The sequence below is a fragment of the Saccopteryx bilineata genome, chromosome 3 (assembly GCF_036850765.1).
Source record: "Saccopteryx bilineata isolate mSacBil1 chromosome 3, mSacBil1_pri_phased_curated, whole genome shotgun sequence".
NCBI lineage: Eukaryota > Metazoa > Chordata > Mammalia > Chiroptera > Emballonuridae > Saccopteryx > Saccopteryx bilineata.
Window position 1 is genome coordinate 35,293,000 of NC_089492.1, and position 24,877 is coordinate 35,317,876.

Consider the following 24,877-nt stretch of genomic DNA (forward strand, 5'->3'; position numbering starts at 1 on the left):
GTGGGTACTGTTTTAAGCTAGCATTGTTTAGTTAGTTAGTATTATTCAGTTGTCTCTGTGAACTGCTGAGCCTTCCCTTTTTCCCAATAATACTTAGTGTACCTCAGCAGAGGCTTCTGAAAAACAATTTTAAAGCAAGTATTTTTTATTTAATTTATATTACCATTCACTTGGGTTATACTTTGAGAGCTGTTAGCCAATGGAAAATAAGTTCGGCTCCCCATACAATGAGACTCACGTTCAAGAGGCTTAATTCCTTGATATAGTATAGATTAGTGATAGTCAACCTGGTCCCTACCGCCCACTAGTGGGCATTCCAGCTTTCATGGTGGGCGGTAGCAGAGCAACCAAAGTATAAATAAAAAGATAGATTTAACTATAGTAAGTTGTTTTATAAGATTTATTCTGCCAAACAGCAAAAATCCGACATAAAGTAGTTTGTAAGTAATTATTATTATATACTTTAACTTGCTATAACTCTGCTTTATAAATTTTATAAAGTAAAGTTACTTCTCTACTTTATAAATCACCATTACTATGGAACCGGTAGACGGTTAGAAAATTTTACTACTAACAGATACAAAAGTGGGCAGTAGGTATAAAAAGGTTGACTAACCCTGGTATAGATTATGCCTAACCAGTTATTACTGGGATTGGATAAGATGAACACAAAATACTCCCATAGTAAGAACTCAGTAATTGTTAGTATAAGAAAAACTATTAGACACACTGCCCTTTTATAGTCATCAAAATATACATTCATGAAAATATGTGGTTAATATTACTAAAGATAATCCTAGATTGAATGGGTTGTCAATGTGTAGTTCTGGGGTAGGGCATTTTAGCTTTTCCATTAAAAAAAATACAAGTAGCATAAAACAATATTGATGTACTTTATCTCTGACATTTGCATACATGTGATATGGCATGAACTAATTCCCTTTCTCTCTCCCCCCTCCTCTCTCCCTACCAATGTTTATTTTTAAACGAATATTCAGATATTAATATTCCATCTAAATGGCATACATTATTTATACTGATGTAGATATGATAGTAACTCATATGATCATATGGTCATAAATCAAACCACAAGTTCAGAGGTAGAGAAAATGCTCCTGAAGCAGTCAATTGTTTATTTGGCCTTCTTATGGTCAGGGCCAAAGCTGAAGCTGGTTTTGGCTGAATACTGAAGGTAAGTAAACTTCAGTGAATCCCTCTTTTGTGTTAGGGAAAACTTAGTTTTAGGGAGATTATATTAGTTACATAAAACTATACAGGTAATAAATGATGGAACTTGAATTTGAACCAAGCATCCTAAACTTTTCTAATACCTTAATAAATTGTGACTGACTTTAAAAAAAGTCTTAAGAATTGTCCCCTGCACACACATATTTCCCCGTTCTGTCCTCTTCTCCTTCCTTCCTTCAAGAAAAGGTAGGCTAGAGCAAAGGTTTAAAGAAAATGCTCTTTCCTTGTTTACTGAAATTATTAAAGACTGCTTTATATAGAGTCTTTGAAGGTGTTTTTCTTTTTATTGAAACTGCAATGAATAAACCTTTGGGGAAATCTTAATACTTATGGAAATGAAACATTGCTAAATGACCCCAGGTTGATTTAAATTGCCCTTAATTCTTCATGTTTGAACTTATGATAGACAGTGGTAATTATAGAAATGGTCAATCAGAAATAAAGTGTAATTTAAGATGTAAAATTTAAGTTTGAAGGGTGAGATAAGAAAACAGATCTAATAATGGAGACACTTTCTGACTCTAAGTTTATAGATTATATAATTTTAATAAATTTAATAAAAATCTCAGTTACAGCTATTTAGATTTTATTGCTAACAACAAGAGGAGTCCTGAAAACTCCCCTAAATTTCCAGGCAAAAGGAAATGGTTGATGTTTACAAAAGTTTTTTTATGCATAGATAAGACCTGTATGTTTCCATTTCAAGGAGAACCAGAGAGCCCTAGACATTTTTTAATTCAGAGTTTTATTAAGATAATTGTAGATTCATGTGTAGTTGTAAGAAATAGTACTGAGAAGTCTTGTATATGTATATCCTTCACGCAGTTTGCCACAATGGCACCATTTTGCAAAGCTGTAAAACAGTATCATAACCCTGGATATTGGCATTGACACAACCCGCATATCTTATTCAAATTGCCTGTTTTTGTTTGTACTTGTGTGTGTGTGTGTGTGTGTGTGTGTTTAGTTATTTACCATTTTATCATGTGTAGGTTCCTGTATCCACCACCATAATCAAGGAACTGAACAGTTCCATCACAACAAAGATCCCTCATTTGCTCTTTTATAAATAGAGGTTGGGACAAAAGTAGATTTATAGTTGTGGGTACACAAACCCAAGTTTATTCTTGTATTGTTTATTATTGTATTATTTTCCATACCAAGAACTGTAAACCTACTTTTGTCCTACCCTGTATAACTACCTCTCTCCTCACCCAACTTTATCCCTAACTCTTGGTAACCACTAATCTGTTTTCCATTTCTGACATTTCATCACTTCAGAATGTTATGTAAATAGAATTATACAGTATGTAAATTCTTCAGATTGAGGATTTTCACTTAGTATAATATGAAAATTTATGCATACATACAAGATGATCACAAAATGTATGAATTGGCAGTTTACCATTAACCGACAGTTGTAGCTAGTCCATACTCATTATTTTTACTTTTTGTATTTTTTTGAAGTGAGAGTCAAAGAGGCATGAGACAGACTCCCACATGTGCCCCACCAGGGGTCGATGCTCTGCCTGTCTGGACCGTTGCTCTGTTGCAACTAAAGCCATTCTAGCACCTGAGGTGGAGGCAATGAAGCCATCCTCAGTGCCCGGGCCCACTTTGCTCCCATGGAGCCTTGGCTGCGGGAGGAAAAGAGAGAGATACAAAGGAGAGGCGGAGGGTGGAGAAGCAGATGAGCGCTTCTCCTGTGTGCCCTAGCCGGGAATCAAACCTGGGACTTCTACACGGCGGGCCGATGTTCTATCACTTAACCAGCCAGCCAGGGCTCATAGTCATTATATTTTAAAAACGTTTATTGTATTGACTTGAGAGGGAGAGAGAGACAGGAACATCGATCTGCTTCTGTATGTACCCTGACCAGAGGGTCTAGCAAACAACCTCTGTACTTTAGGACAATGCTCTAACCAACTGAGCTACCTGGCCAGGCCATAGTCATTATATTTTTTAATAGCTATTTTTTTAATCTTTCTCATTTAAAAAATAAATAATTGTAAAAATCAGAAATGTATAAATATATAAAGAAATTAAAACCCTATTATCAGGAAAATGACTATTAATTGAAAGTTTTATTAAGATAATTGTAAGATTTTTGGTGTAACCTGGCCTGTGATGGCGCAGTGCATTGAGCTTAAACCTGGATCACTGAGGTCGCCAGTTTGAAACCCTGAGCTTTCCCGGTCAAGGCACATACAACAAGCAACCAATGAAGAACTAAAGGGAAGCAACTATAAGTTGATACTTCTCATTCCTTCCACCCCCTCCCCTGTAAAATCAATAAATAAAATCTTTAAAAACATTTTTGTTGTATTTCCTTTTGGTCTTTTCTGTGTGCACACAGTACTGATTTAATAGAAATTTAATAAAACTTGGACTATGTTTAGGCTATTATATACAGTTTGGTATCCTAGTTAAAATTGAAAGTTAAAATTTAAAATTGAACTTTAAAAATGCTGTTTGTTTATATACCTTCATTTGTGAACTATTTTTGTTCCCTATTTTATATTGATAATATTAGAGTTTATGACTGTTTGCTCATGCATAAATAGAAATTTTTTCAGGAATAGCATTTGAGTTGGATAATATTTGTACTTAATACTCGTTTTATGTCACGTTTTTAATTGTTTTTTGTTGTTGTTCTTTCAAGATATGCCGTGATAGCATTTGGATGTGCTAGCTGTCCAAAATTAACTTGTGGGCGAGAAGGCTGTGGAACAGAGTTTTGCTACCACTGTAAACAGATTTGGCACCCCAATCAGACCTGTGATGCTGCCAGACAAGAGAGAGCCCAGAGCTTACGCCTGAGAACCATACGTTCTTCATCTATTAGTTATAGTCAGGAGTCTGGAGCAGCAGGTACTTATGTCTAACTTTTTCTTTTTCTTTTTTTTTTCATTTTTCCGAAGCTGGAAACCGGGAGGCAGTCAGACAGACTCCCGCATGCGCCCGACCGGGATCCACCCGGCATGAGGGGGCGATGCTCTGCCCCTCTGGGGCATCGCTCTGTTGCATCCAGAGCCATTCTAGTACCTGAGGCAGAGGCCACAGAGCCATCCTCAGTGCCCGGGCCATCTTTGCTCCAATGTAGCCTTGGCTGCGGGAGGGGAAGAGAGAGACAGAGAGGAAGGAGAGGGGGAGGGGTGGAGAAGCAGATGGGCGCTTCTGTGTGCCCTGGCCGAGAATCGAACCCGGGACTCCTGCACGCCAGGCCGACGCTCTACCGCTGAGCCAACCGGCCAGGGCCTAACTTTTTCAATATAATATTTGAAACATACAGAACACTAGTTACTTTAAATAAGAAATACAATATTAAGGTCCTAGTATCACCTGATCTCCTTTCATTTTTCATGTGTTTTATGTGTTAGCACATCTGTTCCAGAAGCACTCATTCTTTCCTGTAGAAGAAAGTGATATCGAGATTGGAAAGGTTTTATTAACCAAAAAAAAAAGAAAAAAGATGTCATGATGATTTATGTTAACTGATAGCTGAAGATGGTCCAAAACTATTATTTAGAAAGGCATTTTTATGCAAATCTTAGTAAATATTTTTAATAAAATTAATTTTGAATATATTACCTTCAGATTATTTCTAATTGTGTATCACAAAGTTACAGATTTAAAAGGTTTTATATATTATGTGAAATACACATTTTATTTATGTCTGATTCAATTTCCAGATAAAGGATTCAGAGGAATTATCTGGTGAATCAAGATACTTATGAGCAACATGTGCATCTCATAAATCTCAAAAACTAAAAACAATTTTCTGAATATCTTAATGTTTTTATGAATTAAAATTATTTTACATTCATAAATTTTCATTTTGAGGGGAATTAGAATCTTTTTTTGTTTTTGTTCTCACTTTTCTGATTGTAAAAGGGAAAAAATTGGAAAATATAGAAATTTATTCAGAAAATAATTTATATTCCTACCAGCAGTGTATTGAGATAGTTATGTACTTTAAGCCACTAGAAAAAAAGTCATGTTCAATATTTAAAGTTGAATTTGAAATTAAATAAACTTTAAATTCAACATTTAAGACTTTATATAATCATGAATTTTCATGCTAACTTGCTAATTGACTTATTTCTATTTCCTTTTCTCAAGATTTGAAGTGGAACTCAAACATATTAGTAATAATTTGTAGGTATGCATGTAGAAGTAATTCAGAGAGGACCTGACTGTACTTAAACTGTCCCCTGTAGAGTCAGCTGTAGCCCTTAAGTGGTCCATTTAGAGATGCTCTCCCTCTTCCCAAGTGGGGATGAGTATTTATTGGTTACAGGACACACAGACATACAGGAATGGACAAAAGTAGATTTACAGTTGTTCATATGGAAAAATATATAATGTGAGAATAAATAATAGTATAAGAATGAACTCTGTTTCGCTTACTATAACTGTAAAGCTACTTTTGCCCACCCTGTGTAGAGTAAGAGAATAGACTCTGGAATCAGACTGTCTCGATTTGAATCCCAGCTTTTCCATTTAGTCACTGTGTGACCCTGAACAGGTTACTTGCTTGCATCATATGTAAAATAAAGATACTGATAAAACTTTTGTCTAAATAAGTTTGAAACATTTCCTGGCCCATAGTAAGTGCTTTGGCTATGTGAGGTAGGGAAACTTAAGAGAAAACAGTCACCTGCTAGAGATTTGCATGTCTAGACCATCATTAAGAAAAAAAATGATTTAATAGATGACTTTTTGTTATTAATTTTAAAATGAACTTTATGATTCAGCTATCCAGGTAAATGTTGGGTCTTTTTCACAGTAGTCACCATGGGAGATTTTATGTTTATTTCAGCAGTATTATCCTGGGATGCTTTATTGATCATAACCTTTAGATCCTCATATATTCACTGAAATTACCCCCTTAATGCCAGTTTGATTCCTGGGTATGACAAAAAGTTCCTTTGGAATTAAGAATAACAACTAGAATTTCATATCAAGATGAATCACTGGTTTGGTGTGGATCCAAAGTAAGATGTAACTGTGTGATCATGAGAGAATTTTTTAATATAAAGTAGCTTTGAAAGTAATTATGAAAGAAAAACTTCCCAAATGATTTGAGCCAAGAAGTAGGATTGTTGGAATAAATATAGCCTCCCAAGATGATTATTTAAAAACACAAACTTGCCTGACCTGTGGTGGTGCAGTGAATAAATCATCGACCTGGAATGCTGGGGTTGCGAGTTCAAATCCCTGGACTTGCCCAGTCAAGGCACATATAGGAGTTGATGCTTCTTGCTCCTCCCCCCATCTCTCTCTTTCTCTCTCATCTCTTTAAAATGAATAAATTGAAAAAATAAAAGCACAAACTTCATTTGTAAGTTTTCCATGTTTGTTTAAAAATCTTATCTCAGGACCTGGCCGGTTGGCTCAGTGGTAGAGCGTCAGCCTGGCATGCAGGAGTCCTGGGTTTGATTCCCAGATGGGGCACACAGGAGAAGTGCCTGTCTGCTTCTTCATCCCTCCCCCTCTCCTTCCTCTCTGTCTCTCTCTTCCCCTCCCGCAGCCAGGGCTCCATTGGAGAGAAAGTTTGCCTGGGTGCTGAGGATAGCTCTGTGGCCTCTGCCTCAGGCACTAGAATGGCTCTGGTTGCAACAGAGCAACGCCCCAGATGGGCAGAGCATCGCCCCCTGGTGGGCATGCCAGGTGGATCCCGGTCAGGCGCATGCAGGAGTCTGTCTGACTGCCTCCCCATTTCCAACTTCAGAAAAATACCAAAAAAAAAAAAAATCTTATAGTTCTGAAATTTTAAAGTATGTTCATTTTTATTTACAATGCTCCAAAAAATCAAAGCTCTCAGGACAAATGTTTATGTGATAGTTTCTTTTGATATAATCTATAAAAACATTGAAAACTTGAACTTGGCTTCTCACTGACTTATGGAAAGAAAATAAAGTCATGTACCATCTAAAATGGTTTTATTCCTGTTATTCCAGATATCTAGGTATATATATATTATCTCCCATTATCATGATACATTGAAGAATTGGCTGTACTTTTTTATAATAAGTGATTGGTATAATAATAATAATTAGGTGGCTATTTCTTTCTAATCAGTCACCTAAAGATAGATAAATATACTTAATTATATGGCACATTAAAAATTTATGTTATGATTATATTTGTCTTTAAACTGTGACAGTATTGCTTATTAGACTGTTATAATGACTAGGGAGTTTAAGCAACTTGGAGTTACATTTTAAAGGAACCACATATTTTTCATTTGTCATATATTTATATTTATATGGCTTCCAACCCCTATTTCTGTCCCCTGCTACTACCACCCCATGAGATAAAGACTGATAACATTTTATTATAAATCCTTACAAGTAACGTGGTAAGGGCAGGGCAGGTTTAAAACAAATTTTGCAAATATGACAATTCTCATATTTTAACAGTAAGTGAAATACAGTAATCAAAAAAGACAAAAGCTTTGCCAAATACTTTAAATAGGAATGGGAAGCTTTTTTTTACTATAAAGGACCTGTGGATTAATTGATGAAGTATCTACCAAATTGACCATCTAATCAGTAAAACAAATTTTTTAGGATTTTTGCACTTTGAGAATATTTTGAGAGAAACATAGCATATATAATATGTACAGTAAAATTTTTAGCACAGATCTTATGTTCTTTGGATCATTTAAATCATTACTTATGAATATTTTTAATCTTATTCTAGTAATTATCATTTGTCTTGGTCTGACTGCATAGCGTTATCAGTTTGTAGGAACTAAAATATGAAAAAAAGGCTGCTTTTCTAAAGATGTCTGTTTTATTGTTAGAGTGCTTATTGTTGCTGTTACTTAGAAGAGTAAACTTTATAATATATGTATATGTATATATTCAGATTAATATCAAATTGCCATTTCTTCTTAGTGTTATTCACTAAAGAGATAGTGTAAAGAATATCTAACATTTTCATTAAGTGGAGATGGTTAGAAAAGTTCCAGACATGAAGTGTCACTCAGAGAAGACTACTCTGTAGGATGGTCACAAAGATAAACTTTATATAGTTCACAGTTTGCCTAGGGCTGTCCGTGGTTCTCCTTTCTCTCTTTATCATATTGTTTATTCATTGTTCTTACTGTACTATTACTGTGTTTACAATTTGAAAATTTAATGTAAAATATGTTCTTTTTCTCAGAAAGAAAAAAAAATACTAAAAAGAGTGGGCTGAAGCTATCAGTTAACAAACTGTACATGATAAGATATTTTGGGCAGTGCTACGATCACTTATCCAAGAGAAATTATTATTGTTTGAACCAGCTTTATATACTAAGCAGGTCTATTTATTTTTCTAATAGCTGATGATATAAAGCCCTGTCCACGATGTGCCGCTTACATAATAAAGATGAATGATGGGAGCTGTAATCACATGACATGTGCTGTTTGTGGTTGTGAGTTTTGTTGGTTGTGTATGAAAGAAATCTCAGATTTGCATTATCTAAGGTAAGTATATGTATATATAGAAGGAACTATTTCTATCTAAATATAATTTTATAGACAAAAGGACTTTTCTGGAGAAACTATTATTCTAAGTATTTTAAAACAGGATTTATAAGATACCTAAGGGTTCTTTTAGTTATATGTATATAAATTTTAAAGAAACAAAATTATTATGCTAGTCATTTGGGATCAATGACTACTCAAAAATAGTAAACAGATTTCTTTTTTTGTTAAAATAAAAAGCTAGTATTTAATACCCCATGTAATTATGATAGGTCATAAATATTTTCACTTAATTTATTCATATATAAATTTCCTCATTTAGGTCACAATATGAGTTCATGATATAATCAGCTGTATACCTAAAATGGATAGAATAAGCATGTTTTGCATTAATATACTCTTCAAAAACTAACCTAAGGTCTTGAGATCAATGGAGGTCTAGGGATAGATATTTAAACTGAATCCCAGTTATCAAAATCTTTTTTTTTTAACAGATTTGAGAGAGAAAGAAGAAGTGAGAGAAAGAGAAAGAAACATCAGTTGTTCTTGTATGTGCCCTGACACATCGAACCCACAACTTTGGCATATCAGAGTGATTCTCTAACAGAGCTACCTGGCCAACACAGTCTCTTTTTAATATAGTTTATGGTGATTCTTACCATGATTTTTTGGCTCTTAATGAACTTAAAGGAAAAAAACTCACCTTTTAGTTTGAGAAGTCTTTTTTTTTTAATTCCTTTTTTGTGTGTGTGTCAGAGACAGAGTCAGAGAGAGGGACAGATAGGGACAGACAGACAGGAAGGGAGAGAGATGAGAAACATCAATTCTTTGTTATGGCTCCTTAGTTGTTCATTGATTTCTCACATGTGCCTTGACTGGGGGGCTACAGCAGACCGAGTGACCCCTTGCTTGGGCCAGCGACCTTGGGCTCAAGCTGGTGAGCCTTGCTCAAACCAGATGAGCCCGCGCTCAAGCTGGCACCCTTGGGGTCTCAAACCTGGGTCTTCCACATCCCAATCCGATGCTCCATCCACTGCGCCACCGCCTGATCTGGCGAAAAGTCTTTTATAGTTGTTGTATTACTGTATTGTGGTAATTTGTTGTGATGTTTTGCAGCAGTTACTTAACATTACAATTTTATTCTATTAGTCCATCAGGATGTACTTTTTGGGGGAAGAAACCCTGGAGCCGAAAGAAGAAAATATTGTGGCAGCTAGGAACACTTGTTGGTGCTCCTGTAGGAATTGCTTTAATAGCTGGCATTGCTATCCCTGCAATGATTATTGGCATACCTGTGTATGTGGGCCGCAAGGTAAAAAGCATAATTTCTTCTTAGTTCATTGTCTTATTCTAGATCTTTAGGTTTAGGGTTGATGATTTTTGCTTTGTTTTTGTTTTATTTTGGTATGAAAGATTAAGGTCATTTTTAGTATCTTCAGTATAAAATACTATTTTTATAGGGAAGTACATCTTCAGTGTTTCACAATCTCATGGGAACATAAAAAGTAGAATTGCTTTAAAATTATCTGAATCTAAAAACTTTAGTACATTTTCATTATAAACCAACTTTAAGTATAAACTACTAATGGATGCACACTTGACATTTTTCTCATGGGTATCTCCCTGTATAGTCATAAAAAGTCTATAAAAAGTTAAAAGCTAAACAACACATGTGCTCAGGAAAAGAATAACCAGTTTCTGAATTATTTTCAACTTCAATTCAAAGCTGCCCCCGCCTTGGATTGCTGCTATTAATAAATGCACTGTTTTGTAGATTGTTAACAATTCTGTGAAAGTCCAAACACCAATACTTACACTGGCCTATGAGTGATGAATCATACCTCACTAGCTAAGCAAATAATTGTTTTTTGAAAGGTTAAAGCAGGGGTCTGGAACCTATGACTCGCAAGCCAGATGTGGCTCCTTTGATGGCTGCATCTGGCTCGCAGACAAATCTTTAATAAAAAAATAATGTTAAAAATATAAAACATTCTCATGTATTACAATCCATTCATTTCCTACCGCTCATGTTCATGGTTATGGGTGGCTGGAGCCAATCACAGCTGTCCTCTAGACAACACCAAATTTTTATTGGATAATGCGTAAAGTACATGGGTTGTTGTATGGCTCTCACAGAATTACATTTTAAAATATGTGGCTTTCATGCCTCTCTCAGCCAAAAAGGTTCCCGACCCCTGGGTTAAAGGGATAATTTATGAAGTGGCTAAGTTTACTGTCTAAATTAATAGAATCTCAGAATTGAGAAATAACTTTTAAAATTCTCTAATTCTAGCCCTGTACTTAAGTGGAACAGAGTATAGGATTTTTTTATTATTACTGACTTGATCATAGTATAGGATTTTTTTTATTATTACTGACTTGAGAGAGAGAGACAGGAACATAAATTTGTTCCTGTGTGTGCCCTGACTAGGGATCAAACCAGCAAACTCTGTGCTTCAGGACGATGCTCTAACCTACCAAGCTATCCAGCCAGGGCCAGAATATAGGGGTTTTTTTATAAAGGGGTTGGGGCAAATAACATTTGTTGAGTCCTTACTGTGTGGTAGGTGTTTTATGTACTTCAACTCATTTTAACCTTACAGCAACTTACCATATTTCCCCATCTATAAGATGCACCCCTTTTCGAAAAATTTGCAGTCTAAAAACTGAGAGTGTCTTATTCAGTGGTTGTAGATGTTTTTACTTCTGTTTCCCACTTTTTTGTGCTTGATTTTGCACTCGTTGAAGATAGTGATTAGTCAGCAGACACAGATGAGGACCAGCTAATGGATGGGAGTTTTGATAATCATGAGGAGTTGTATGAATTTTATGATGACTAAGACGAGTTCAGTAACTTTATGTAATACAGTTTTTTTCAAAGTTTGGGCCCCAATTTTTTTATTTTTATTTTTTATTTTTTGTATATTTCTGAAGCTAGAAATGGGGAGAGACAGTCAGACAGACTCCCGCATGCGCCCAACCGGGATCCACCCAGCATGCCCACCAGGGGGCGACGCTCTGCCCACCAGGGGGTGATGCTCTGTCCCTCCGGGGCATCACTCTGTTGCGACCAGAGCCACTCTAGTGCCTGGGGCAGAGGCCAAGGAGCCATCCCCAGCGCCCGGGCCATCCCTGCTCCAATGGAGCTTCAGCTGCGGGAGGGGAAGAGAGAGACAGAGAGGGAAGGAGAGGGGGAGAGGTGGAGAAGCAGATGGGCGCTTCTCCTGTGTGCCCTGGCCAGGAATCGAACCCAGGACTTCCGCACGCCAGGCCGATGCCCCACCACTGAGCCAACCGGCCAGGGCCTGGGCCCCAATATTAAGGTGCATCTTATACATGGGAGCGTCTTATACTTGGTTATAATATGGTATGTGTTTAAGAAAGTGTAAGTAATTTATCTTTAGTTACACAGAAAGAAGCAAAGCGGAGATTTAAACCCAGATGCAGATGCACAAATTCTGTTTGTAAGATTCCTGATAAATTTCAGTCTAGCTTCAGTGATGGGGAAATCGCCAACTGATAAGGCAGCCCATTCTGTTGCCACATAACTGTAATTGGTAGAAAATTCTTTTATTTTTTCAGATGCATTTTTTTAAAATAATTTTTTATTGATTTTTTTGAGAGAGGGGAGGGGAGGGGAGACACTATTTGCCCTGACCAGGGATTGAACTGGCAACCTCTGCACTTCGGGACTAAGCTCTAACCAGCCGAGCAGTCTGGCCTGGGCTTAGAAAAATCTTACATTGAGTCAGCATATATTTCTTTTTAAATTGTTTTATTTAATTCTAGTTCTGACTTTGGGACCAAATTCAAGGCCAGGCTGGTCATCTTTCATATAACAGCCAATTTTTTTATATTCAACATGTATTACTTTAATAACCAGAAAAATAAAAATACCTACTGTTTTTTAAGTAGTTTTGGGACAGAGAGAAACACATATATGAGCCAAATGTTTATTTTAGAAGGTTTATATAACTAAACTTAAATTGTCCCAAACATAGTAACTGGTGGTAATAATTTTTCCTATAGTTATCCAAAGCAAGGTTTTGCTGTAACAAAACTGTTTATTTGATACTTTGAAATAGAAGGGAAAGAGAGACTGTTGGACTGTATAAACCTACAAATAATTTATAGAGGAGAGATTACTTACCTCATTGTTCAAGTCTTAGGTGCAGTTACAAGTCTTCCTTTTTGAAACATGTACTCAAAGGGTTGCACTGTGATGAATTAGTTTTCCACTGAAACAATGTTCTCTGGTGTTTAAGGACACAAATCAGCCCAGGAAAACCTATTAAGTTGATAAAGTACCTAAAAGCTGAGCTTTTCTTTTTAACAAATAGAAAATGTGGCACAAAATAGTAAAACAGGAAAAAAAATAAGTCGAGTCAGACTTAGTGGATAATACCACTGCAATTGAACATTGGTACTTGAGGATACAGAATTTCCTGGAAGTCTCCTTTCTTCTGGCAGACTGCTTTCCGAGTCTACCCCATCAGATTTTAGCTTCAGCTTTTCTTTGCTTCAGTGTTAAGTTTTCCAGGAACGGAGTGAGGAGAAGCAGGAATTAGTTGCAGTACTGAAGGATCATGAAAGGTACCTTAGGAAGGCCTACAGTCTCTGTGTATATGGATTATTTAGGAAAATGTAGAGGCCCATTCCCTGGAAACAGAATTCTGACTAGGAAATAAGGTATTCGTTGTCCACTGCATGCTTCACCCATCTCCCTATCCCAGCTTTATCACTGTTCAGTATATCCTGTAAGATTCATTTCACTTTAGAGCCTTCAAATTAACCAAATAACAATAGATTTTTTTATTAAGCTTCATCCATAATATTGTTTATAAGTCAAATATTTTATTTTAGACTACTGGATACTTTTGAGGCTGTTTTGAATCTGTCTTGAAACAGGGGAGAATGTACTTTATTAGCTTTAGCCCTTGCAGACCATGAGAGTACATACTGAGCTATTTCCCAAAGCATCTCACAAGCCACTTTCATAGTGATATTAAATTCTGTTTATAAACACCTGTACAATACAAAGATGCTAAGCATATCCAACACCTGTCTTCTGACAGCATTTTTTGTTTTTTTTCTCTCTCTACTCCTTACTTTGAGCTATAAGTGAAACCAGGATCTTGAGTCATTGGTAATATTTTTAATCTTAAAAAGGGATCAGAAAAAAAAAGTGATTCTATTTAGATGTATATACTTATCAGTACTGCTTTTTTAAGGTAAATTTTTTAAAAGATTGTAGGAACACCTAGGAGAAAATTTTTATCATTTAAGGATGCTTACTTAGAAGGAAACCTGTGGAATGATAAATTTCTTAAAAGTAATCCTATTAGTTAGACATCCAACTCATAACTATGTTAGCAATAATCTTTTTAATTCCTTCTTTGCTCAAAACATAATACTATTTGTGAATAAAATTATAAAGACTGCTTTTACACAAGACGTTTAAAGGTAAACACAAAGTATAAAGTCTTATTAAATCACTATTATGTAAACAAATTAATAAAGATCAAATTATGTGTCAGAATATGGTTTAAGAACTATATGTTTACCTTGGATTAGGACACTTAACTAAGAAAGTATAAGAAATACACTTTAAACTTCTAGCAAATGTAAGAAGTAGGTTAAATAATGATATAATGTATTTTCTTTTTAATCTCACACCCCCATTTTTATTTTTAATTCAAGATTCACAATCGATATGAAGGCAAGGATGTTTCAAAGCACAAACGGAATTTGGCTATAGCAGGTGGTGTAACACTGTCTGTAATCGTATCTCCAGTTGTAGCTGCAGTAACCGTAGGTAAGAAAATGTTTTAAAATACTAATGACATCAGATTTTATGAAATTAAAAGTTTTGTGGAAGGATGTTAAAAATCTCAAAACATATTGTTGAATTTAAAAAAAGTTTTTTATTTTAAGACAATTTTAGCTGAACGAACCTACAGAAAGCCTCTCATTTAGTAACTGTGTTGGTTAAAGTATTATATACTCAAGAGCCAGGCTTTAGGATACTTGGTATATTACTAGAGGCAGATACCTCATCCTTCCTCTCCCCAAATACAGTTTAGAACCCTGGCACTTGAAAGGATTTATGTTCGTTTTTTTCCTTATGCGTGTCACCTGAAGAACCTTTGAATTGGTTTGTGTCCCTAAGCAGCTAGGTAAATCCACTTTTGGCAAGGGTAGTAGAACCCTAGCGTTTTTCTCCTATATCCATCTCTCGAAAAGACTTCCTAAAACTCATGTTTCTGGGATTTATTTTTTGGTTCATAATAACTAATATAATTCCTCTTTAGGTATTGGCGTTCCTATTATGTTAGCTTATGTCTATGGTGTTGTTCCAATTTCCCTCTGTCGAAGTGGAGGTTGTGGAGTCTCAGCAGGCAATGGAAAAGGAGTCAGGATTGAATTTGATGATGAAAATGATATAAATGTTGGTGGAAATAATGCAGCTGTAGGTAAGTCCTTTAAAGAAAAGGGAAAATGTACTTACTAATAAATAGGGGGAGGCTGTAGACAACATACAAGTCAGAATTTCCATTGCCCTCCTTTTATTAAGCTCAATAGTGCTCATCTAGAAGTACATTGGGGAAATGAACTGCCAAGGAAAGGTGAGTGGATGAAAGAGAGTAGAATAGTTCTGGGTCCCTAACCTCCAACAGAAATACAATGTCTTAGAAACTCTAGGATTTTCATCTTAAATTTTGCCTAAAACATTGCAAATCAGTAAGAAAAGGATATGAAGAGTAACACAGTTTGTAAAAGAAGAAATACAGACAGCAAATGAGTATCAACACTGTCATTCAAAGAAATATGAATTAGAACAATAATTGAAGAATGAAAAGGCCCTCATAGGCTGTCAGGAGTATAAGTTAATAAACCTTAAAGTATGTACATGTTTTATATTCCAGAAATTCTTGTTATAGAAATTAGTTTTAGGGAAATAATGAGGCAAGTGTACAAAGATAATGTCTACTTTCTTACCTCCCATTCTCTCTTGAACTCATTCCAGTCAAATTTTGGTCTCTATCACTCCAGAATTTCATCTCTGCCACTCCACCAAGCAGAGTCACCACTGATCTCCTTGTTACTAAATATAGTGGTCAGTTCTTGGCTTTCATCTTAATAAAAGAATACACCTGCCTTGATAGTCTGTGCCCTCCTTTTGTTACTTGTCTTCTAGAAAACCATTTCTTATCAGGTCTCATGGCCACATCTTTTCAATCTTCTTTACTGGTTCATTTTTCTCTCCCAACCTCTAAATTTTGGAGTTCTTCCTTATCTACACGCACTCCTTGGGTAATCCTATCTATTAAGCAATATGCAAACTGACTACTCTTAAATTTATGTCTTGGCTTGAACTTTCCTCTGAACTTCATTCACACTTGTACATCTAAATCTTTTCTTTAATCTGCACTTGAATGTCTAATGACAATTTTAAACTTAACTTGTCTATAACCAAACTCTTCACTCTCAAACTTGTTCTTTCTGTCATCTTCACCTCATTAAATAGTTTCTCCATTTTCTTGCTGTTGCTTGGGCTAAAAACCTTCACTTATGCTGACTCTCCTTTTTCCCTTACTACATTGCATCTGATCTATCAGGTATATTCTGCTACTTTCTTCAATAGTTAGCCATAATCCAACCATTCTCACCATCTCCACTGCTACTCTGTTAGTCTAAGTTACTATCCTATTGCCTGGACCACCATAATAGTCTCTTAGCTTATCTGTCAGCTTCTCATTTCCACTCACTATTCCACTATGCAGCCATAGTGGTACTTCTAAAACAAAACTGAGATCATACTTTTTTTATGCTCAGTTCAGTTATTCTGCCTATACTGAGGGGGAACAATCCCAAGTCCTCACCATAACAAGAAGGTCCACATCATCTGCTGCAGGCTGCACCTCTGAACTCATCTCCCATCACTCCTATTTTATTCTGCCCTCCCCCACCCCCGGTGTTTGCAAGGGTGCCCAGCACACTTCCACCTGCAGGCTTTTACACTTGCAGTTCCATCTGCTTGGGAATAGCTCACTCCTTCACTTTCTTTGAGTCTCTATAATGTTACTTTATCAGAGAGGCCTTCTCTGACCACACTCTATAAAATTGTGTACAGGCATGCACACACACACTCCTCATCACTCTCGCTGCTTTTCACTCGTGCCCTTTACTGTGCTTTATTTTTTCTAGTAGCATTTATAACCATATAGTCTTATCTGTTGCTCTCCACAACTAGAAAATAAGATTCTTGAGGGCAGAATATTTGTATTTTTGAACCACTATGTCCCCAGTGCTTAGAACAGTGTTGGATGTGTAATAGGAACCCAAATTGGAGCAAATAAATGAGTCCTTCAGTAGAAAGCATGTGAAAAGTACAGATCTTATAATACCTTGTAGCCAATTGGAACCAGGGAATATAACTAGAAATTAACTTTGGCCCATTCTTACTGACCTAGAGAATGATAAACTCTTTATATGATACCCTTATTGAAAACTCATGCCCTGGCCGGTTGGCTCAGCAGTAGAGCATTGTCCTGGCATGTGGATGTCCCGGGTTCAATTTCCAGTCAGGGCACACAGGTGAAGTAACCATTTGCTTCTCCACTCCTCCTCTTTCTCTCTCTCTGTCCCTCTTCCCCTTGAATGGTTTGAGCAGTTTGGCCCCGGGCACTGAGGATGGCTCCATGGCCTCCACCTCAGGCACTGAAATAGCTTGGTTCAGTGGACCAGCGGCCCCAGATGGGCAGAGCATCGCCCCCTGGTGGCCTTGCCATGTGGATCCTGGTTGGGGCACAAGTGGGAGTCTGTCTCTCTGCCTCTTGCTTAATAAAAGAAAGTGAGGGAAGAAGGGAGGGAGGGAAGGAAGAAGGGAGGAAGGAGAGAGAGAAAGAAAGGAAAAAGAAAAGAAAGCTCACATAATTTTCCTCCAAAGTTAGCTAAGTTTTTCAACAATCAAGTTCTTTATAGAATTCCTGAATCTTCTGGATTAAAAAATAAAAATATTGACCATCTAAAACCAAGGGCCAGCCCTCAACCCCACTTTACTCTCTGAGAGATTTCCTTTTTCACTTACCCCATAGTTTATGGGTCTCTACTCCAGACAGGTTTTCTATTCCTGTGTGTGTTTTATAATTTATATGATAAAATGCCCTATCTGAAATTATGGAATTTAAGAAGAGGAACGTTAATAATTACACTCATTTAATTTCTTGAAATATCTGCATTTAGACACAACTTCAGTAGCAGAAGCAAGACACAACCCGAGCATAGGCGAAGGAAGTGTAGGGGGCCTGACCGGCAGTTTGAGTGCAAGTGGAAGCCACATGGACCGCATAGGAGCCATCCGGGACAATCTGAGTGAGACAGCCAGTACCATGGCGCTCGCTGGAGCCAGTATAACGGGGAGTCTGTCAGGAAGTGCCATGGTAAACTGTTTTAACAGGTAAGAAAATGTGCTTTATTTTGGTGTGTTTTGCCTTCTGTCAATTTTAAATTAAGTTGATGAGAATTTTCAACATGATTACATATTACCCTACTGCAGTGGTTCTCAAACATTTTGAAGTTGGGGTGCATTTAAAATCCTACAAATAATTGTAGGCACACTATATACAAACTTCTGAGAAATATGTTATAATAATTAAGTATTAAAGAAAAATACAAAGTCCAAGTGTGCTTTTATGGTAATTAAACAAAATAAATATGACAAAATTAAATTCTGACATTAAAAACACTTTTATGTTAATTTCTTGAGTTATGCTTTTTTAGAACTCATAAAGAGGGGTTAAATAAAAAGATGACAAAAAAGTTATCTTTTTATATGTATAGATACATTCTTAGTAAGATTTAGTAAATTCAGCAGGTCCCAGTGGGAATGTGTTAAGTTTTTTCATTCTTGTGTTTATGAAAAACAGCGATTTCTTCAATGTTTGGGCACATATTTGAAAGGCAAACTCTCATTTTCTTGTCAATACATTGAAGAATTCCTCTCTTTTTACTCTTAATTATGTTGAGTGCAAAAAACCCCATCAGACATATCATCTTAACTTTACATCAAACAAAGGATAGAAGAAATTTGCCTCTAGTTTTTCCGGGGAACATGGGGTGTAGTGTAAACAATTCAGCACCACAGCTTAAACAGCCTTTTGAACCTAATCAGGCAAGTGAGGTGGGGGGTTGGGCAGACTGTCAGCTTAAAGCAAATTCCCCACACCTCTGTCCCCCCAAAATCTAAACTTCAAAAACCCTGTTGGGTTTTTAGTCTCCAACAGGCACATATTTCTCTGGAATACTATAGGGCGCACCTGGAAATTTTCTAGGGCGCACCCTTTGAGAATCGCTGCCCTACTGTATCAAGATCGAAAATGTAATGTTAAAAAATGAAATTATTGGCCCTGGCCAGTTGGCTCAGTGGTGGAGCATTGGCCCGGCATGTGGAAGTACCAGGTTCGATTCCTGGCCAAGGCATACAGGAGAAGCGCCCATCTGCTTCTTCACCCTTTCCCCTCTCCTTCCCCCCCCTCTCTCTCTCCCCCTCCCACAGCCAAGGCTCCATTGGAGCAAAGTTGGCCCCAATGGCTCCATGGCCTCTGCCTCAGGTGCTAGAATGGCTTTGGTTGCAGTGGAGCAATGGACAAGATGGGCAGAGCATCGCCCCCTAGTGGGCTTACTGGGTGGATCTTCATTGGGTGCATGTGGGAATCTGTCTCGTCTCCCCACTTCTCACTTCAGAAAAATACAAAAATGAAAAATAATTACCTACCAAGTACTTTGTCGGATTTTCGCTAAGTTTGGCATAATAAATCTTTATAAAACAACTTACTATAGTTAAATCTATCTTTTTATTTATACTTTGGTTGCTCCGCTACCACCCACCATGAAAGCTGGAACGCCCACTAGTGGGCAGTAGGGACCAGGTTGACTACCACTGGTCTAAGGCAGTGATTTTCAACCTTTTTTTTTCATGGCACACACACACACTAATTACTAAGGTCAGTGCCCCTGACTAAATATAACCATTTTCATCTCATGGCACAAATAAATTAGTTTCTAAGGAAGAAGAGGTCAGGGCCCCTTTTTCTTTAGTAATTAGTTTATGAGTGCGTGAGAAACAACGGTTGAAAATCACTGGTCTAAGGTATAAATTCTGCTGTTTTCACCACACTTGTCAGATTTTACATTTGAACTAAAGCTATAGCTGCTTCAGTGATGACAGTAAAGGCTGTGCTTAAGCCTGGTCCTTACCGTTGGAGGTGGCAGCTGGCTGTTAGGGAACAAGACATTGGTTGAGCACAGGGGGCGCAGGTGCAGTAAAGAGAACCTCATGAGGCTCGTGTCCTTTATGTATTTAATGGTTATTTCATTCTTACCAAGTCTTACCAGCAACCATATAGATAAGTAGGAGAAATTAGAGCATTTTTATCTTTCTTTGTTTTCTCTTTATTTACTATGCTTTACTTTTATTAGCTTTTTTTTTTTTTTTTTTAAGACTCAGGTGTTAAATTTATAGAACCATATTTAATATATAGATGCCCAGGATTTTTTGATTCACTGATCTGTCACGAAGAATGGTTTTTAATGTATTTGGATTTTGTGTTTTGTACTGAATTTGTCAAGCAAAGTGCCACATCCTGAGTGAAAATAATAGAGCATATTTAAGTTAAGCCCCTTTATGTCCTTGTGTGTTATACTGTTACTGCCTTACTTGGCAGATACCAAATTTGCCCATTTCATTTGGATGGCTGGCACTGTTCAGTGCTCTGCAGTAGAATCTGAATAGTCAAATAAAAAGAAACTTTAAAAAATGTTTATAACCTGAGCTGGCGGTGGCGCAGTGGATAGAGCATCGGACCTGGGATGTGGAGGACCCAGGTTCGAGACTCCGAAGGCGCCAACTTGAGCACCAGCTCATCTGATTTGAGCAAGGCTCACCAGCTTGAGCCCAAGGTCGCTGGCTCAACCAAGGGGTTACTCAGTTTGCTGTAGCCCCCTGGTCAAGGTACATATGAGAAATCAATCAGTGAGAAACTATGGAGCCACAACGAAGAATTGATGTTTCTCATCTTTCTCCCTTCCTGTCTGCCCCTATCTGTCCCTCTCTTTGACACTCTCTGTCTCTGCCACACACATACACAAAAATAATAATGTTTATAGTTTCTAAAATAACTTACTGTTATTAGGGTTCTTAATGAATTATTTAAAGATACATATTATAGTAGTATTGATATTATATGTGTTTTCAGTTTTTATTTGTTATTTCCCTCTTAAGGTTGGAAGTTCAAGCAGATGTACAGAAAGAACGGTACAGTCTGAGCGGAGAATCAGGCACCGTCAGCTTGGGGACAGTTAGTGACAATGCCAGCACCAAAGCAATGGCGGGGTCCATCCTGAATTCCTACATTCCCTTGGACAAGTAAGGAAAAATTGGAATAAAGTCTGAAGTATTTTTTTGAAATTAATTTTAAAAGAATTATTTTTATCATTAAGCAAAATTATTGTGAATAATGGTTATCAATTATGTTCCCTGGGAAAAGAAAATGGTACAGTTATCCAGAATAGGCCAATTCATAGGGATAGAAAGATTAGTGTTCATCAGGGGTTGCGGGGAAGGAGGAAGAATGGGAACTAACTGCTATTGGGAATAGGGTTTCTTTGGGGGATGATGAAAATGCTCTGAAGTTAGGCAATGGTGATTGTTACACAGCTCTGAATATACTAAAAACCATTGAATTGTACACTTAGTAAGTAGATTTATATAGCTGCTTCTTTTATTTTATAATTGAAGCAGTATTATAGTTCTTTTATTTCAGGCAGTTTTTGTAGTAGAATGTATCCTGAATTAATTTGTTCTGATAGCTTTTATATAGTCTTTGAATTTTTCACACAGGAATCCTTCCCCCTTTGCTGTCATCTGAATACAAAAAGGAGTTAGAAATTTATATTTGTTACTCTTATGTTCCAGAGAAGGCAACAGTATGGAGGTGCAAGTAGATATTGAATCAAAGCCATCCAAATTCAGGCACAACAGTGGAAGCAGTAGTGTGGAGGATGGCAGTGCCACCCGGAGTCATCCTGGTGGTTCAGCCAGTGGCTTGCCTGAAGGTAAATCCAGTGCCACCAAGTGGTCCAAAGAAGCAACAACCGGAAAGAAATCAAAAAGTGGTAAATTGAGGAAGAAGAGTAACATGAAGATCAATGAGACCAGAGAAGACATGGATGCACAGTTGTTAGAACAGCAGAGCACGAATTCAAGTGAATTTGAGGCTCCGTCCCTCAGTGACAGCACGCCATCTGTAGCAGACTCCCACTCGAGTCACTTCTCTGAATTCAGCTGTTCTGACCTGGAAAGCATGAAAACTTCTTGTAGCCATGGTTCCAATGATTATCATGCTCGTTTTGCTACTGTAAACATTCTTCCTGAGGTAGAGAATGACCGTCTGGAAAATTCTCCCTATCAGTGTAGCATTTCTGTGCTTACCAAAACTGCTTCATGTTCAGAAGTTCCACAGTTGAATCATATTGTTGAAGAACATGGTAACAATGGAATAAAACCCAGTGTTGATTTATATTTTGGTGATGCACTAAAAGAAACAAATAACAACCACTCACATCAGATAATGGAATTAAAAGTTGCAATTCAGACTGAAATTTAGGCCTTTAATGCTGCAAACTCATAACCACTGAACAACTTTGTTTGGAGCTGGTTGAACTACATGTGACTACTTGTAAGTTTCAGGTCACCAGCAAAGGCCAGGTTCCGTAATCATGATGCAGATACATGTTCTCTGTTCTGCTAAGGATTGTGTTTCATGTGTATCTTAATTACCAAACTGAAATGAAGGCTTTAAAAGTGCATTATTCTAAGAACAATAATTCTTCAGAGAAGTATGTTTTGTACATTTGCCACAAAATATTTTATTGCTTGAAGCACATACCTGTGTAATTAGAAATTTGGCTTAATTTATAATCAATATAAAATACTAATGCAGTTCTACGTCATTCTTAGGATGAAAACTTGAGGCTTAGGATCAAGTGGTTAGTGACATTTTATTGAAACCACTAAGGGATAGTGTTTAAAGAACCTTGCAGGTTACTCTCAGTATATGATACTCTTTGTAATATTTCTATTCCTAACTGGGCATACATTTTTTTTATATGCAATGTGGATATGTAAAGCTTAATGCAGCCCATTTGCTACCATTTGGATACTTACACATTTTAAGCAAGATTGTCGCAATTTTTGCACAACTTTGAAATAGAAATACCTGGTACTCTATATATCTTGTATGTTGTTAATGCATCATAGAAGAAAAATATAAAGGTAGGTAATTAAGTATACTGACAGCACCAAATAAGATAAATAAAACTGCAAAACAAAATTCCATTAATTTATAAGTATTACAAAAAAGTCACCTTTTATTAAATGGAAGTTTGCACCTCATTGATTCTTGGTGCCTTTGGTATAAACTGGATTTTAAGGACCTAGTTATTTGGATTTTGCTGTATTATTTTCCATAATGTCCTCACTAGCCACCTTGGATTGTATAGAAAAATACAGGATAGATAAACATAAATATGAGTAATAATAAACAGTGCTGAAAAAGTATTAGCCTACCAAAGACACACTCAGGCTTTAGTGACTAACTTTACATAACCTCAGTTAACAAATGTAAATCTCCATTCATGAAATTTAAATATGGTGCAGAGTTTGTACCAAGTACTAAGGAGGGGTTCATGTATGACTGGCTTTATTTTCTTTGCTTTTGTTTATGGAAGATGTTCAGCTGACATAAAAAGAAGTTGGCCAAAATACTGCCTCTACTGTTAAATTCCTGATAATTCACTTATACAAAACAGGCTAACCTCAGTGATAGCAGTTAAAATGTTTCATCATATATGTTTCTTTTAATTATTACCATTATGGTGCTACTGAGCATTTTCTTTTGATAAAAAGAGAAATGCTGCCTGACCTGTGGTGGCGCAGTGTATAAACCATCGACCTGGTCTGCTGAGGTCGCCGGTTAAAAACTCTGGGCTTGCCTGGTCAAGGCACATATGGGAGTTGATGCTTCCTGCTCCTCCCCCTGTTCTATCTCTTTCCTCTCTCTATCTCTCCCTTCCTCCCTCCTCTCTCTAAAAAATGAATAAATAAAATCTAAAAAAAATACAAAAAAGAAATGCCATGGGCTGCAGTCTTCTTACATCGCTTTTTTTCACAGGTCCATTAGTATGCTTATAACACTAGTGCCAGTTATTTTATTTGCTAATGCTTGTAATGGTATTTGTATATGTTTGCATTCCAGTTTTGTTCAATAGTGAGTGTGTAAGCTGCATACATTAAATAAATGTAAATACTAATGTATTACTGCCTTATGGTTTGTGCATAGGTGTTTTTATAAGAATGGAAATACTCAGTTGCCATATGGTTGTTATTTATAAATACTGCAAGCCATTGAGATAATTCTGCATTTGGTCTTAGCCTGAAGGGAAGAATTCGCTGAACTTCTAAAGAAACAATTGTTAGAAACCTTTCTTCCTGTCTAATACCTGCCCTTCCTTTCAGGAAAGAATTGCTTAATTCATCAGAATAATTTCATTTTTTAAAAGTAAACTGGTTGGAAAGTAAATAGATCTATTAAATCATGTAGAGGTAAGTACTATAATCTCATCTTAACAGAAAAGTAAAAAGATCTTAAAAGAGTATTTTAGCCTGACCAGGTGGTGGCACAGTGGATAGAGCATAGGACTGGGACATGAGGGACCCAGGTTTGAAACCTCGAGGTTGCCAGCTTGAGTGCAGGTTCATCTGGTTTGAGCAAGGCTCACCAGCTTGAGCCCAAGATCACTGGCTCGAGCAAGGCGTCCCTCAGTCTGCTGTAGCCCCCGGTCAAGGCACATGTGAGAAAGCAATCTGAACTTTACTAAGGTGCCGCAACAAAGAATTAATGCTTCTCATCTCTTTCCTTTCCTGTCTGTCCCTATCTGACCCTCTCTCTGTCTCTTGTCACACAATAAAACTATGTTAAGAGATTCTACTCTAGCAACATTAGATTCTAAAACTAGAGCCGTTTGAACTCAAGCTAATAATTTTAACCAAACACTTTCTATTCTCATAGCCTCTATAAAATGCATAATGT

General features: G+C 36.8%; 2 protein-coding genes across 5 annotated transcripts in view; both read left to right on the forward strand.

Annotated features, from left to right (window-relative positions):
- The window catches only part of RNF19A (ring finger protein 19A, RBR E3 ubiquitin protein ligase), a 55,970-nt gene extending 31,868 nt beyond the window's left edge, over nucleotides 1-24,102 (forward strand). For all 4 annotated transcript variants that reach the window (XM_066265949.1, XM_066265948.1, XM_066265947.1 and 1 more), the window contains 8 exons: nucleotides 3,911-4,119; nucleotides 8,582-8,726; nucleotides 9,876-10,038; nucleotides 14,427-14,541; nucleotides 15,038-15,199; nucleotides 17,973-18,186; nucleotides 21,010-21,153; nucleotides 21,703-24,102. In XM_066265949.1, the coding sequence (XP_066122046.1) occupies nucleotides 3,911-4,119; nucleotides 8,582-8,726; nucleotides 9,876-10,038; nucleotides 14,427-14,541; nucleotides 15,038-15,199; nucleotides 17,973-18,186; nucleotides 21,010-21,153; nucleotides 21,703-22,393 (1,843 nt within the window). In that variant the 3' untranslated portion in view covers nucleotides 22,394-24,102. The remainder of the gene's footprint in view (nucleotides 1-3,910; nucleotides 4,120-8,581; nucleotides 8,727-9,875; nucleotides 10,039-14,426; nucleotides 14,542-15,037; nucleotides 15,200-17,972; nucleotides 18,187-21,009; nucleotides 21,154-21,702) is intronic.
- Nucleotides 1-24,877, forward strand: part of LOC136329571 (DNA-directed RNA polymerases I, II, and III subunit RPABC4-like) — a 387,759-nt gene that overhangs the window by 247,447 nt on the left and 115,435 nt on the right. The window lies entirely within an intron of this gene.